At 35.7% G+C, this 17515-nt stretch overlaps 3 protein-coding genes across 4 annotated transcripts; 2 read left to right on the top strand and 1 right to left on the bottom strand.

Moving 5' to 3' along the window:
* Window positions 1-101: 101 nt before the first annotated feature.
* LOC309487710 (uncharacterized protein) lies at window positions 102-3815 on the bottom strand. Its single transcript, XM_082155505.1, has 3 exons — window positions 2979-3815; window positions 2840-2898; window positions 102-2732 (listed from the first exon to the last, which is right to left on the bottom strand). Exons 1-3 carry the CDS (start codon window positions 3215-3217, stop codon window positions 2452-2454), a joined length of 579 nt encoding a protein of 192 aa, XP_082011631.1. The 5' UTR covers window positions 3218-3815; the 3' UTR covers window positions 102-2451.
* Window positions 3816-4149: 334 nt separating this feature from the next.
* Window positions 4150-6609, top strand: brk1 (BRICK1 subunit of SCAR/WAVE actin nucleating complex). The gene is made up of 3 exons (XM_082155511.1): window positions 4150-4314; window positions 5712-5794; window positions 5896-6609. The coding sequence occupies exons 1-3, from the start codon at window positions 4197-4199 to the stop codon at window positions 5920-5922; spliced, it is 228 nt and encodes a 75-aa protein (XP_082011637.1). The 5' UTR covers window positions 4150-4196; the 3' UTR covers window positions 5923-6609.
* Window positions 6610-6757: 148 nt separating this feature from the next.
* On the top strand, window positions 6758-9020 carry setmar (SET domain and mariner transposase fusion gene). Of its 2 annotated transcripts, XM_082155501.1 has the most exons (3): window positions 7147-7229; window positions 7667-7703; window positions 7773-9020. In XM_082155501.1, exons 2-3 carry the CDS (start codon window positions 7671-7673, stop codon window positions 8565-8567), a joined length of 828 nt encoding a protein of 275 aa, XP_082011627.1. In that variant the 5' UTR covers window positions 7147-7229; window positions 7667-7670; the 3' UTR covers window positions 8568-9020. The 2 variants fall into 2 exon arrangements, with proteins under 2 accessions (XP_082011626.1, XP_082011627.1); XM_082155500.1 differs by lacking the exon at window positions 7667-7703 and having other exon boundaries at window positions 6758-7229.
* Window positions 9021-17515: the final 8495 nt, after the last annotated feature.

Below are 17515 nucleotides of genomic sequence, written 5' to 3' on the forward strand. Positions count from 1 at the left end.
CAGAAGCAGATCAAATGACAAACCTCAACCTCATATTTTCACTTCCACATTTTACTTTCATTTTAAGTCACGCACCAGATAATATTCCCCTCTGTGCTTTTTTAAAAAGTTCAGAGCTATGAGTGTTATAATGCTCAATGAATTCTGAAAACTGGTTAAAACTGGTTTTAACTGAAAACTTAAAACTGGTTTTAATGATCAGCATAAAACTGAATCCAGTTTAGATTGCACAGTGTCAGCATGACCAAGCATAAACACTGAAAAGTATTTTAAAAGTAAACACTGAGAATTTGTATAGGCAAAATCTGCAACACTTTTGATACAAGTATATAGTCATGTAAAAAAGAAAGGACAACCTATTGAACTCTATGGTTTTATGTATCAGGACAAAATAAAAATCATCTGGTCCTTAAAATTAGGTAAATACAACCTCAGATGAACAACAACACAACATATTGCACCATGTCATTATTTATTTAACAAAAACTAGGCCAAAATGGAGAAGCCATGGGTGACAAACTGAGTACAGCCTTTCTGCTTCCATAGGGATTAAGAGAGTAAGTAGCAGTCAGGAACTTCTAATCAAATGACGTTGATTAACTGATCATCAGCAAGACCAACATGACCACCATGCCAAGGTGGAAAAGATGCCAGCAATGATCTTAGAGAAGCAAATGTTGCTGCCCATCAATCTAGGAAGGGTTATACGGCCATTTCCAAACAATTTGAAGTCCATCATTCTACAGCGAGGAAGATAATTCACAAGTGGAAAACATTCAAGACAGTTGCCAATCTTCCCATGAGTGGATGTTCCAGCAAATTCACCCCAAGATCAGAACGTGCAATACTCCCAGAAATCGCCAAAAAAACAAGAGCTACACCTCAGACTCTACACGCCTCAGTTAACATGTTAAAGTGATAATACAATCAGAAAAATACTGACAAGTAGGCCTATGGCATGTTTGGAAGGGTTGCCAAGAGAAATCCTCTTCTCTCTAAAAAGAACATGGCAGCACAGCTTAGGTTTGAACAAACAACAAGACTTCTGGAACAATGTCCTTTGGACAGACGAGACCAAAATAGAGATGTTTGTCCATAATGCACAGCGCCACATTTGGAGAAAACCAAACACAGCATATCAGCACGAACACCTCAAACCAACGGTCCAGCACTGTGGTGGAGGGATGATGATTTGGGATTGTTTTGCAGCCACAACAAACTGGGCATCTTGCAGTCTTTGAGTCGAACATTAACTCCTCTGTATTACCAAAGAAGTCAAATGTGTGGCCATCTGTCCGACAGCTACAGCTCGGCCAAAATTGGGTCAATGATCCCAAGCACACTAGCAATTAGAGAATGGCTGAAAAAGATTCAAGGTGTTGCAATGGCCTCAACCCGAAGTCCAGACCTCAACCCGACTGAAATGCTGTGGCGGGACCTTGAGAGAACTGTGCATAAACAAATGCCCGCAAACCTCATTGAACTGAAGCAACGTTGTAAAGAAGAGCGGGCAAAAATTCCTCCAGAACGATATGAGGGACTGAAAAATCATACAGAAAACTATTACTTAAGTTGCAAAGTTGGTTCTACAAGCAACTGAATCATATATGTGTACTCAGTTTATCACTAATGGCTTCACCATTTTGGCTTTATTTTTGTTAAATAAATGATGACACGGTATGTCATGTGTTGTTGTTCATCTGAGGTTGTATTTACCAACTAATTTTTTACGTAAAACCATAGAATTCAAAAGGGTGGCCCTTTCTTTTTCACATGGCTTTAGATTTTTTTTTTTTTTTTTTAACAGAAATATCTCTACCATTCTAAACAAAAATAATATTTTTCTGCTAATGACCCATGAGTATTTTACTTAGTGTTATATATAGTATATCATAGTATACAGATAGCATTACAGAAAAATTTAAGAAAAATTAAAACTGTAGGCTATAGATTAATAGTCATATAATATTTCTACCATTCTCCAAACAAAAATATTATTTATTTTTTACCACCAATGACCATGAGTATTTTGTTTGGTATTATAAATATACAGAGATTATAACAAAAAAAAAAAAAAAAAGGTTCAAAATGTATCAATGGTATTATTTCTACAATTCTAAACAAAGTAATACTTTTTACCACCAATGACTATTAGTATTTTATTTACTATAAGTATATAGATATTATAACAAAAAAATTTATTTAAATTAAAACTTTATAGATTAATAATATATCTACCATTCTGAACAAAAATAATATTTTTTACTAATAAATTAATCTAAGGAGTAACCAAGAGGAAGACATGCATATGAAATCTGTCCTATACAAACATATACATTAGACTGCATTAGACTACCCAAAGCATGTTTAAAGCACATTTTTTCTTTAGAAAATGACCCAATTCCCTCTGAACAGAAAAAGTATAACATAAATATGCTTAAGGGCATCAGACTATGGTGATAACTGTAAGTCCAGCTCAAAAGAACTGACATCACAGTCAGCAGTGAAGTCACTGTCCCGCTCAATCTCAAGAATCGTGTCCAGCAAGAAGGAATATTCCTCATTACTATCGTGAACCCAGCGGTCTGTACTCTCCTCTTCCATATCAGTTGCTCCTTCTCTTTGGTGTAAAGAGGATTCTGGGTTTTTACTCTGCAAGGATCTACTGCAGACGCGGTTCAGCTCATTTTCAAACTCCAGCTTGGCCACAAGATCCTCCAAGGTCAGTATGTCTGAAAATAGAGGATGATATTATTCATAAGAGTTGGCATGACTGGCAAGTGTCACACCTGACGTGATTTTGACGATGATAAAAAGGACCCTTGGCGCCATCACTGACCGAGAAACCCATGCAGATCTCGCAGCACTGAATGTGTCCACCACAGAAAGTCTTCCTTCCTATTTATAGAAAACGGCCTAATTATACATGATAATCAGGACAACTGCAGCATTTATCACTGATAAAACAGTATACGCACTTAAAACACATGCAGTCTGGCCTCTCTGTCCAGTGGTCAAATACACATGTGTCATTCTGTGCAACCAGGCTGCAGTTTGGAGACGACGATGAGCCGCATGGAACCTCTTCTGCTGCCTGATCCAGAGCTGCCGCAAGGCTTCGTTTACATTTTCTTCTTTTAGTTGACATTCCTCTGTTGATTTTTAAAACAGTTAAGCACAGTATGTTACACATTACATTCAGCTCACAGAAATGCATCTTGAAAACTACTATATTGGCAAGTGGCACCAATAGTGCTTATTAGTGAGCTGTAGATCTGCACAATACAGGTCAAAGGGCAAAAATACTTTCACAACAATACTTTCAACAGTGGCATATTAATAGCCCAAGCTAAGAGATTAGTTAGCCTATTAGCATTGGACATGATATCATGATAATACCATGTTTTTGGACATGAAATTCAAAGGCTAAACATAATAATCACTCTATTACTGCCTGGAAACATCAGTCGAAAATGTTAGGCTACTATAAATAATATATCATTATTTACCAGCTCTGAATATGAAGTTTTTGTCCAGATAAACTTCGTTGTTTAGGGCTGAAACCTGATTCGTTGTGAATATTGAATGACTTGAATGTCTGTTAATAACGTGTTACGTGCACCAGAATGTTATTATTTATGTGTATTTTTTTGTATTTTCCGTTTATTCCGTTCGCACAAGCTGGGTGCATTCTAAAGTGTTAAGCATATCACGCATTAATACTGAGTTCAAGAGATTTTAGTCAAGCCATAAACACAATTTTATATATATATATATATAAAATCATATAAATAACCTATAGGCCTAATTGTGAATTGTAGCTTGTTTATTTTTCCTATTATATCTTTATATATGTTAGTATATGCTTATATATTATATTAAATATTTATTGTATTATTAAATAGGCATAGGTCTATTAATATACATATATAATCTATTTACTTTCATATTCAATGTCTGTAATGTATTTATTAGCTTATTTACTTCTTCTTTTGTATTTTATTGAAGCAATTGTCATATAATAACAAAATTCAAGTGCAACAAATCGCTTGTTTGTGTTTGATTTGATCCCTCCGACGTTCTCTTCCCCGTAATCTCCAGAATGAAGTGTGATTCGCTGTTTGTCCATTAGGGGGCGCTGCTGCTTCCTCTCACACAGACAGACAGCGGCTAACGCTAACGCTAACTAGCTCACGATGGCCGGACAGGAGGATCCAGTGCAAAGGGAAATTCACCAAGACTGGGCGAACCGTGAATATATCGAAGTGATCACCAGCAGCATTAAGAAAATAGCCGATTTCCTAAATTCCTTCGGTAAGATGGAGAAACTGTGGCGTGTCGTTTAATTTAGCTTAATTTATTACGCCATTTCTTCACGCTAGCATGCTAATCGGGAGAAGTGGGTCATTCGACTGCTTTATGTGTGGAAAATATGGGGGTTAATTCAGTTGTTTTTGTGTTTAATGTCGTTTAGGAACAAATAATATCATAATTGTTGTGTATATATTTGGAAGACGTGGTTTATTAGAAATACAAATAGTGTAATGACCAGGAAAAACATGTAGGGCGTTGGGTTGGTCTGATGTTGGTCTTGTCGTCCATGTTTCAAGTTTGCAACTTTTGAATTAAAAATTGCCTTTAAATGATGATTTAGCTCATTGATATACAGAAATATAATGGCTATATAGACATCTAAAATCGTTATAATCTTGTGGTAACCGGACGGGTTAGCTAATGCAGAGATATTGGTTTGTTTTGATAAACCATCCAGTTTCAGTGCCAGTACAGTATGTGCAATATCAATAATATGAATCACCAATTGAACAAATACGTTATTTATATTGTAAATATATTCTTATTTACGTTATTATACAGTATACTATTTTAAAATTATAAAATTATTGTACTATATTTTTGTTTGATAATATTTTTTATTTTATTTCTTTCATTGTTATTTTTTTGTTTAATATTATATATATATATGTGTGTGTGTGTGTGTATTATTGGTGGATTTTATGGTACTAAATTATATTTATGCAGTAGTTAGTCCATTTATTTGCGTTTTGAGTATGGAATTTTCATAAATTATGGTCATAAATCTTGAATGCTTATGAGCACAGACTTTAGTTTGGTTTCTTTTTAAAGACAACACTTTTAGATTATTACTGAAGCGAAAAAAGTTTAAAAAAGTGAACTTGCAAAAAGTTATAAAAATGTACATTTTAATTATGAAAAATGCACTAAAATACCATTTTCAATTTTTATATAAATTATATGTTTTCCAAAGCACATTTTACTCTAAACCTGTGAGAAAAATCAAAGCCATAAATCAAAACATTTGTTCCAAATTTAATGTGATGAAATTGGTCTCCCATTAATTTCTAATGTGGTCATTTTTGAGTGTGGACGATACAAGTATGACAATTCTTTTCAGGACCATTTAAAATTTTTCATATCATGTGACATGTCCATGGTTTTTGTGTGTTTACAACTTCACACAGCAAGTGCCAAAACCTTTCCCAAGTTTCGTACCATTCCTAAGAAAGTAAAACATTCTAAAAAACAAAACGTAATATGTTTCATTCAAAAATGACCAAACACCATCAGAGAAATCTTTTTTTGCTTATTATTGGCATAGATGTTTTTTTGTCACAAGAAATTATTGCTATTCACATCCGTTTCCTAATACTGAAATGTGTCTCTTTCTTCAGATATGTCCTGCAGGTCCCGTTTAGCCACTTTGAATGAGAAGCTTACTGCTTTGGAGAGGAGGATTGAGTACATTGAAGCCAGAGTATGTTTGTCTGATTTTAGAAAGAAAAAAAAAACTTGTTTTAAATTCTTTGATATTCTTTGATATAAACCCCTGCTTTGTTTTCTGTTTCATCTCTTAAGGTCACAAAAGGGGAAACCTTGACTTAGACATCGTCTTGGTTCGAGGTCAAGATGATGTCTACGAACACTCACCTCCTGTCTTTATCTTTCATTTTAATTATTCAAACTACATTTTTATTAGTTGGCTGTTGTAGATCAGTTAATTTCTGTATGGGACCATTGTGATGATGTCTATGCTATAAACAGATGTTTGTTCTTCCTCATTTCATGCTGAGGTTATACTGTATCTGGTCCTCCATTTAAAAATTTTTTTTTGGGATCTGTCAGGCAACATGTTACTGTCTCTGTGGTGCTTGTTCATGCAAACAACTCAATGTTGTATGTATGTATGTTGTTCTGACCTGCTATTAAACGACTGTTTATCTTTCTTTGACACCACGCAAAATATAATAACGGTCATGCAAATATAGATTGAAGTCAACATGGATAAACAGACATCATGCCTTTTTTTTCTTTTTCTTTACCCTCTTTTGTTTTACCAGAGTCTGTTCTGATCTTGTTAAATTACAAAAGTATGTGTTTAAAATACATTGCTGCCTGCTGTACATTTATCATGCAACAAATATGAGAAATGCCAGTTAGAGGTGGAAGTGGATGGAAAGCACTAAAGTGCCAATCAGACTGTTTTAAAGTGTTTAGTGCTTCTATCCAGTTACACAGTTTTATGTCTCAGTGTTTTTGTGGTTAAACATTAAATAAAAAAAGTTAAATGGACATGCTTGTGTTTATTTTAATAATTAGTGACATTGGTATAAATATTCTAACAATTAAAATATACATATTAAACATTAATACACATATATATGACTGATTTAATACCACAATTAGCAATCGCAACATAAGAAAATGCGAATACGTTTTAAAATATACATATATGGGTTACAGTTGCATTCAACAGCATCTCACTGTCTGAAATGCAAAACATAACATAATTCTATCTATTTGTCTATATCTGTCACATTCTGATTGCATTTGTTACCGTAAAACCCCCCACAATATTTCATAAATTCACCTCAAAGTAACGTCTGCATAAACGTAATAATTTATATAACCAATAACATCCTAAAAACTCAACGTACGATTGGACTTTTATATTGCATTAACTCCGAGCTTTTATGCGTGTCTAGTAGCGTTTCCGTTTCCGTTTCTCAAATGGACATGTATTGATAATCAAGGCCCAAGTTGATAATGTTCTCTTTCACATCAGAATCAGTCATAAATGTTTTAAAAAAGACATAATGCGATCATACAGCCGGGATCTGAGTGGCGGAATCGAGAATGTTCCTGTTTTGATAGAGAACAGCGTCCCCAAAGAGGCTTTTCCCAGCTTTCAGGTAATTCATGTTTTTACTCTCCTTACTGTATAGTCTTTTTATATATATATTGACATTTTCATCATTTTGCAGTCTAATAGTGGTTTCAAACAGCACGTAAGTTGATTTTAATGACGATATAGACTAGAGATTTACACGGCATGAACACTTCTGTCACACCGCCACTAGATGCCAGCACTTTCCTATACTTTTACACTGATTTCCAGAGTAAGTCTTAAAGGGATAGTTCACCCAAAAATGAAAATGTTGTCATTACTTTACTCACCTTCAAGTTGTTCAAAACCTGTATGAGTTTCTTTCTTCTGTTGAACACAAAAGAAGATATTTTGAAGAATGTTGGTAACCAGACGTATATTGCCAGACGGCACCGGTAGTAGAAAAAAATACTATGGAAGTTAATGGGAGCGTTTTTCATCATACATTTTTGTGTTCAACAGAAGAATGAAACTCATACAGGTTTGCAACAACATGAGGGTGAGTAAATTATGACAAAATTTACATTTTTGGGTGAACTATCCCTTTAATCTGAGTCAATCCTTTTAGTATGTGCCAGAGAATGTACAAGGACCAGGCTGTGACCTTGACCCTAGTGCGGTGACCCTCCCCGGCTGCTCATGTCGAACCCGGTCCTGCCTGCCCGACAACTGCCCCTGCTTGAGGTTCGGCCAGACGTATGACAGCGAGGGACGTCTGAACCAACAGCAAGAGGACTCAGGCTACAGCAGGCCCGTTTTCGAATGCAATGCCTTATGTGTCTGTGGCGACTCCTGCCAGAACCGTGTCGTTCAAAACGGTGTCGATGTTCGTCTGGGTGTTTTCAGCTCCGAGGACAGGGGTTTGGGGGTGGAGGCTCTAGAGCGCCTCCCTTGTGGCCGATTCGTGTGTGAGTACGCCGGGGAAATAATCGGGCCTCATGAGGCCCGTCGCCGCCAGCTCTCCCAGACTCCTCTAGACATGAACTACATCATCGCTGTTCAAGAGCACAGCGGAGGGGGGGGCGTCACCCAGACGTTCGTGGACCCCGTCGCTGTAGGGAATGTGGGGAGGTTCATCAACCACTCCTGCCAGCCCAACCTGCTCATGGTGCCCGTCCGAGTGCACTCGCTGCTGCCCAGACTCGCTCTGTTTGCCAGTCGAGATATAGAAAGGCATGAAGAGCTGACTTTTGACTATGCAGGAGGACAGAACAGCAGCACGGACACGCTGACATGGGATAACACACCAAGCGGGACTCACACAGGGCCTGATGGTGACAAAATACCACAGAGAAAAGTCTGTCGTTGTGGGGCTTCAAACTGCTCAGGATTTTTACCATTAGATTTGGCAGTTCTCCATTAAAAACAGTCTTTAGCTCCAACCTTGATCAAACTCTAATGCCAAGTAATCCAGAAGACCTTGTTTAGCTTGTTCAGCTGTTTGACTGGAACTAAACTTTAAAGTGGATCTCGAGGGCCGGAGTTGAAAACCCCTGATTTATTGTTTAAAACTTGAAGTTATATTCAAATATTATTTTTATTTTGTAAGTGTTGAATTTGGGGGCAAATGCTTTCTGTGCTGATTAACATATGCATGAAAAAAGATTGATGTGTACTTGATTGTTAGAAAGACCTGTTTGGGTGTACATTTAGCAATAAATAAGGACATTCTGAGACACTTTATAAGAAGTTTCAGTTAGTTTGCATTAGTTTAAGACACAATGATGAAAAAATATTTTACAGCACTTGTTAATCTAAGTTCATGTTAATTTACTTGCTAATTTTAATATTTCAAGTTGTATAAAAAAGTGTAATTTTTTTTTACCTAGATTAATAAATGCTTAAAAACTTAAATGAAAATTAGAAACATTGCCAAAATATGTCAATTTAAGTTCTAAAATGACTTAAATGGAAATAAATAATTTAAAGCTAAATTATATATATATATATATATATATATATATATATATAAAATAATAATAACAATGTAAAATTCACAAATCACTAAAACTGAAAATGTAAAAAGTAAAAGCTAATTCAAAACATTATTATAAATAAAATCATGATCATATCATCTAATGCACTGACTAATGTTAACAAATGGAATGTTGAATGTCCCAAACTCTATCACTTTATCACAGCGGCATCGTGTGTTTTGTCTCCTTTAAGAGCAGTCTGGGTTTCTCATGGTATTCTTTAGGGTAATGAGCAATTAAAAAGGGCCCATGGGTGTTTTAATTTAGTAACGGCTGTCACACACACGGGTGGGAGTGACCCACTTCACTCTGACGCCACCCTTAAATCTGCCCCACTCCAGCCTCACTTCCATCACCACCGCAATATTAATATCCACATCTGGGTTAATTAGCACAGAGACCAAAAACCAGAGCAAAGCGCAAGGCATTCTGGGTAGATGCAGATAGATTCCATCTTTATATCAGTGACACTTTACTCATCAAGTATGTTTGGTTACATCGCCATTGGTAGAAATCTCAGTCAATAGATGTTTCTGAAAACAAGCAAGTGCTTTTTTATTTTTTCATAAATATGTTATTATAAAAAAAGAGAAAGAGACTTAAATATGAATATTAATACAAATATATATTTTTATTAATAATTAATACATTGCAAAAATTTGATAAATTCTATTTACACACACACACACATATATATTAGTAACAATATACAATACGGTTAAAAAAATTGGGGTCAGACTCTTTTTATGAAAGAAATTAATACTTTTATTCAGCAAGGATGTATTAAATTGATAAAATGTATAAAAATAGTAAAGTAAAATAATAATATAATAATAGTAATAATAGTATGATAAAATTATAATAATAGTAAAAAAATAGTAAATTTTAATAGTCTATTTTGATAGATTTGCTGTTCTTTTTAAACTTTTTTTCATCATTGAATCCTAAAAAAAGTTTCACAGGTTATGAAAAAATATTAAGCAGCACAACTGTTTCCAACATTGATAATAACTTTGTATCAAATCAGCATATTAGAATGATTTATCAAGAATCATGTGACACCGAAGACTGGAGTAATGGCTATTGAAATAATAAATATTGCAAATTATTATCATCTGTTATTAATATTTAAGTCCCTTTCTCAGTGTATGATGCCCTAAACATGCAAAACATTTTCTCAAGGATGTGAGCCAGTGTTTGTGATTGTGAGGATCAAACATGAAACTCATATTGATGGACTTCTTCTCTGATTAATGAGGGACACACACACACACACACACACACACACACACACACACACACACACACCGTGTCTAGCGGTTATAGCCCTGTATTTATAGTTAATGAGTTGTGATTGTGTTTCCTTGCACTTCGATCCACTGATAATGTGAGGATTGTGGCAAACTCTCCGAATCCTGTTTTTGTCTCATGAGTCACTGGGTTTTGTGAGTGAGCCGATATTCCTGGGTCTCTATGGCAACGGGATGTGTGATATCGACTGGACGGTGCGTGTAGGCTGTAGTGTTTAGCAACCATTGGTGAAGAGTGAAATTCGTAGTTCTCTGCTCCGTTAGCTACTGTCAGCTTTGCCACTTGAGGTTGCATACCAAGTGTTTGACTAACAAGGGAGGACATGTCATGGTGTTTTTTCATGATGAGGTCACATTTTCGAGAGAGAGAGAGAGAGAGAGAGAGAGAGAGACCATTGAAAGGGACACCAGTTTCACTTCCTTTAACCTCTGACCTCTGTGCTTATTTATTCTGTTTGTCAGATAAAAGAACAGTTGGGAAATAGAGAAAAAAAACAAATAGCTAAATAATTATTTTTTATTATATCATTGTTGTTTGTTTATTATTATTTTTTATACTTATTCTTATTTCAGAACATATTTTAACATGTATTCATATTTGTTATTTATAATTTAATATTCAAATTGTAAGTAATTTAATAGCATTAACATGATTCATATTAATCCATTAACTATTAGCAATACTCATAATGTATAAAATACGATTATGTTATTGTTATTACAATAATTAATATTATTTTATGTTTGATAAAAATAATATATTTCATAAAATATGATATAAAACATAGGTAATACAAAATTATAAAGATTTTATGCACACGTATACACACACACACACACACACACACACACACACACACACACACACACACACACACACATACAGTGTATACATATATATATATATATATATATTAGTTAATGCGAGTAATTGTGATATATATATATATATATATATATATATATCACAATTACTCGCATTAACTAATATATATATATATATATATATATATATATATACACACACACACACATACATACAATTTTGTTCATATTTTTATTAATTATTATGGGTATATATCATTACTTGAATAAAAAAAAAAAGAAGTATAATATATTATAATCATATTAATAATTATTATAATTTATAATATTATTAATTATAATAATTAACTGATTGATTGACAAAATGAATAAACATAAAAATGTAATATATTGTGGTATGTAACTAAAAACTTATTTGACCTAATCTGGATATCAGTGAACTTGTGATCCAAAAAAAGATGCATTTATATTTATTGGCTGGCTTTTTTTTTTTTTTTTGGCTTGAGATCCTCTGGAGAAACTAGGGCAGTGTTTTATTAAACAAGTGTTCCCTCCAGACTCGGTTAATGTCCACACTGCTGTTGTGCAGAGCAGCCGGGTTTAAAGCAGTGTTGACTTATATTTTTATATAGAACATTATTATCAGGAGAGTTTCACTGCAACATGAGAGAAAAAGAGAAATATTCCAGTGGCCCAGATAAGGATGTGACTTTAGAGTGTTATAGTATTATCCACTGCTGTGATTCATAACATGGACAACACTGAGGCATCCTGGTGAAAAATCTTTGGGATTTAAAATGTAAAATATGAATATAATTTTCATATAAATTGACACAAAAAATACCTTTAGCCAACTTCCAGTAACTTATAAGAGTAGTTATATCTTTTGATGTGTGAAAAATCAATAAACATGCTTTTCAGCGTCAGTTCTCCAGGGCAAAATGATGCATCCTCCACATGATGCACCAAGAAACACTTACAGTGTGACTAAAAGCTCTTTATAGTCTTATCGAAAGTCATCCCTTCGTTATTATAAATTTTATTCCCATCTTAAATGCCTTTTGTGCTTGGAGAGTGAGGCAAGATCACGCAATACAGTCTGAACGAAACTTCATAAGCTTCTAATCTGTGCTTCTTCCTGCTGTTCCTCCACTGTTCAGCGTTCTCCAATTCTCGGTTTGCAGAAGCGCATTGAGTCTAGTTTCTCTCATCAGTCACGCCTGTCCTCCACGCTGCCGTTAGTGACAGTCAAATTACACAGTGCTTAATAGTGACTTAATGAAGCTGCTCAAACCTGCTAATCGGCCATTATGAGACCCTCGGAGAGCCTGCCATCCGGAACGGAGAAAGAAAGTGACATTAAACTCAGCTGGTTATATTGTGTAAGAGCTCACAGCGCAAGATTTGATGAGGGGAAAACGAGCAAATGCATTAATAGCGATAAGAATTATTTATTTCAAAAGGTTTCCATTGGATATCTCTCTCTCTCTCTCTCTCTCTCTCTCTCTCTCTCTCTCTCTCTCTCTCTCTCTCTCTCTCTCTCAAGAGTCTGTTTGCACTGCATCCTCAGATATCATATCTCAGATGAGTACAAATGATTCATTTCCATAGTTACCACATAAGAGCGTGCAGAAATTAGATTATGAAAAGGCAGATGTCCATCTCTAGGATCACATTGTTTGTCAAGCATATGTTTATTCATTTTGTAGCTTGTGAACTGATACATTGTGGTAGCATATTTATTATTGGTTGCAAGTGATTTTGCATGTATACAGTAATTTGTATTATTCTAACCAGAGCCACACAAAATAATATATGGCTTATCAATGAAAACACAGCCTCACAGAGCAATAAGCCACAAGACCCAGTTAGAGTAATGCTGTAGCTCTTTTAATAAGACCTTTTCCTCTGAGAAAACCAAAGCCATTATCACTGTATAATTGTCTTTTATTTTTAGTGAGGAAGAACTTTGTCCTGTAGGGGTGGAACAGGTTCATGTGCATCTGTCATCTACAGTAAGTGGTCATGTCACGTCAACAAGTCTGGCTGAAATTATAAGCCCCAGATGGTGTTGATTAAATCAACATTCACCCACTGGTTTCAGTGTGATGATGAAGATGAAGATGATGATGTGAGGTGAGACGTAGCCTGTACAGAAACTAACCACATCAGAATCTGCCTGCTGTTTTACACACACATCAATAAAAGTTTGTGGTCATTTGATTTTTTTGACTCTATCAGAATTTTCTGTCTTTTATGACGCAACGCTTCCCCGCCATTGATGGATTTTTCCGGCTATCCATGTTTTCCATGGTGATGTTTTCACTGTTATACGGGGGGCGCTATTACACATATTCTGAAAGAGTTCTGGATCTCCGGATCAAACACAGGGAAAGAAGAAGCAGAAACAAGAGATAGAAGCATCAAATGTTAAATAGCATTTAAATCAAAACTGCCTAATGTTACTGAATGAAATGTCGACCCAGGACGGGCTATAGGACTGTAAAGCTTTGGGGGTGTTGATGGACTAATCTAATCCATCAATGTTTTGATCACACACTTGTGACAAAAACACGATTTACTCAGGTTTTTGTTCAAAATGCTGCTTTAAAAAAAATTATGTTGATAAAAAAAAGAATGCACCAAGTTACAAAAAGATTAATTTTCAAATATGCGTATAACAAAATATTCTGGGGGCCATGAAAGTTTTGTGAAAATGATAAAAATGCTGGCGGTGGCTGGCAACTTAAATAAAAAGCTGGTGGGGAAAAAGATGCTTAATATTTATTTATTTTTTTGGAAACTGAAAGGCTACATTTTTTTTTCAGGATTCTTTGATGAATTAACAGTGAATTTCTGATTTATTTGTTCTTATTCTTAGCTTAAGATCCCGTGAGACCTGAATGCAGACCAAGCTGTCCATTTAAATCACCTGAAATGATATGTTTCAGGATTCAGTTCATACAGTTCAAACAGCAACATTGGCTATTCAGAAGAATATAATTCTCTTTAATGGTAAAGATACCGTGTCGACTAGTACTTGAGGTAATTGTCAACCTTTAGTATGATGGAAATAGACTGTATCTTATGGAAATAAGACTAAATCGAGACAAAGATTCAGATCAAGACTATAAAGTCAACATGAACTCAAAACTGACCCTTGATTCTTGAATTTATTGTGAACTATCTAAAATATATTAAAAAAGGAATGTGTTTTAGTCCACTTTTCACCATCTGATCAATTCCCAATGGAAAACAATCACATCCCCCTAATTTCCTGAAAGTGCATCACATTACGGAGTAAATTAGTTCACGAATTACATTTCATGTTGATCCTGACCAAGAAACCTAATGAGATCCAGACCAGAGCCATGATTACATATTTCGAGGCTTTAGATTAAGACCATTTTATACGCTTTCCTCCATTTTTTTCAAAAGAAACAGATTTAAGCTGTATAACAATATCATTTTCCAATAATTCATATATTGTTTGGTGGTAGGGTCAGTTTAAAAGGCAGTCTCGATGTTTGTCGTCCTCTAAGCTCATTATGAGCCTTAATCGCATCATCCACGACAAACAATGGCCGTTTCCTCCTCATTGGCTGGTTAATTTTGTTTTTGCCTGGCAGCCAGCACTTAATTTACAGATCGTAAACTGGTCCAGGCTGTTTCTCCATGTTCTTTACAGACATTTCCGTGACACGCATAAATAAAATCTCAAATATTTCTCCTATATAAAAATAAGATTAAGATTAAGGGATAGTTCACCCAAAAATTTAAATTCTGTCATTAATTACTCACCCTCATGTCGTCAAGACTTTCTCTCATCTTCGGAACACGAATTAAGATATTTTAATGAAATCTGAGAGCTTTCTGTACTCTCCATTGACAGCTACTACCACTTTGACGCTTCAAAAAGTTCATAAAGAGATCATAAAACTAATCCATATGAATCGAGCGGTTTAATCCCAATTTTCTGAAGAGACTCCATCGCTTTATATGACGAACAGATTGAATTTAGGCTTTTATTCGCACATAAACATTGATCAGCGAACGTAAACAGAAGCTCAACCGAACCTGCTTGACAATCGAGAACAAACCTCTTGCTGAAGCTCAATCGTGCTGTGTAACATGAGAATGAACCTCATTGGTTCTTACAGAAGCTCAATCGTGCTGTGTAACATGAGAATGAACCTCATTGGTTCTTACAGAAGCTCAAACGTGCTGCGTAACACGAGAATGAACCTCATTGGTTCTTACAGAAGCTCAAACGTGCTGCGTAACACGAGAATGAACCTCATTGGTTCTTACAGAAGCTCAAACGTGCTGCGTAACACGAGAATGAACCTCATTGGTTCTTACAGAAGCTCAAACGTGCTGCGTAACATGAGAATGAACCTCATTGGTTCTTACAGAAGCTCAAACGTGCTGCGTCACACGAGAATGAACCTCATTGGTTCTTACAGAAGCTCAAACGTGCTGCGTAACACGAGAATGAACCTCATTGGTTCTTACAGAAGCTCAAACGTGCTGCGTAACACGAGAATGAACCTCATTGGTTCTTACAGAAGCTCAAACGTGCTGCGTAACATGAGAATGAACCTCATTGGTTCTTACAGAAGCTCAAACGTGCTGCGTAACACGAGAATGAACCTCATGAGCTTCCATTTACAATAACTGATATGTGAGTCGATGAATATATGAATATATGTGAATAAAAGCCTAAATTCAATCGGTTTATCAAAAGCGATCAAGTCTCTTCAGAAAATGTGCACTGAACCACTCAATTTATATGGATTATTTTTACGATCTCTTTATGAATGTTTTTGAAGCGTCAAAGTGGTAGTTGTGTAGCTGTCAATGGAGGGACAGAAAGCTCTCAGATTTCATTTAAAAGATCTTCATTTGTGTTCGAAGATGGATGAAAGTCTCACGGGTTTGGAACGACATGAGGGTGAATAAATGATGACAGTTTTCATTTTTGGGTGAACTATCCCTTTAAATGGACATGTTAGCTGAAGATTCGTGCTTCTCTGATTTTAATTTTCCCTGAGAAAAAGACCCCAGTAATCTCCAAAGAGTAATTGTTTTAGTTATTTTCACCTGAGCCTGTTTCGGCATGGCACAATTACAAACCCTTCAACAACAACCATTCATTACTTTACTCTTTTTTTTTTTTACTAACCCTAAATTCTGAACAGCAGTGAATTTCTGATTCATTATACTCAATCTCTCTTAGCTGGAGATCCTCCGAGACCCAGACGAGACCCTCAGGACCCGAATGCAGACAAGCTGTCCATTCAAATCAGCTGAAATGTGTTTCAGGATTCAGTTCAAACACTGAGTAACAGTGGCTATTCAGAGGAATATAATTCTCTTTAACGGTAAAGATAGCCTACCATGTCGACTGGTACTTGAGGTAATTGTCAACCTTTAGTATGATGGAAATAGACTGTAGTCTTGACCGAGACGTTGGTCTGAAAGTTTCATCATCAAATCTATATGTGATCTTAAACACTAAATGACATCTGTCACATTTTATAGTGTCTCTCCACAGATGATTGTTGTTTTTCTTGTGTTAACTGTTGCATTCATCAACAGATCAAAGGAGCTGGTATGGTTCGAGCAGCTGTAGCTGCATATATTTCCATCTCAAAGGCTCGCTCGATGCTCTCTTCCACTCCACACAAACACACACACACACACACACACACACACACACACACACACACACACACACACACACACACACACACACACACACACACACACACACACACACACACACACACACACACACACACACACACACACACACACACACACACACACACACACACACACACACACACGTGGAGAATAAGGTGAAACGCAAGACGCACAACTTTGTATGATAACAATGACCTGAGCCCACCCACACTCATAGCCCATCTTACTCATCCTGCTGTTCAGAACACAGCACATGATGAATGACAAGCACTAGAGCCTCTATTGTGTCTGTGTCTGTGTGTGTGTGTGTGTCGTTGGGAATAAACATCACTCTCAGGGACAGGGTGTGAGTGAGTGCACACTATAGGTTGCTAGGTGATCTACCTTTCTGTGAGTGATATAGCTGTGCTGGGCAAGCAGAAAGCAATTTTGGGGATGGTGAAGAGTGCTGATTAAAAATCTGATCATATTCAAAGACTAGGGGTCGGTAA

The sequence above is a fragment of the Leuciscus leuciscus genome (assembly GCF_965113295.1).
Source record: "Leuciscus leuciscus genome assembly, chromosome: 23".
Taxonomy (NCBI): domain Eukaryota; kingdom Metazoa; phylum Chordata; class Actinopteri; order Cypriniformes; family Leuciscidae; genus Leuciscus; species Leuciscus leuciscus.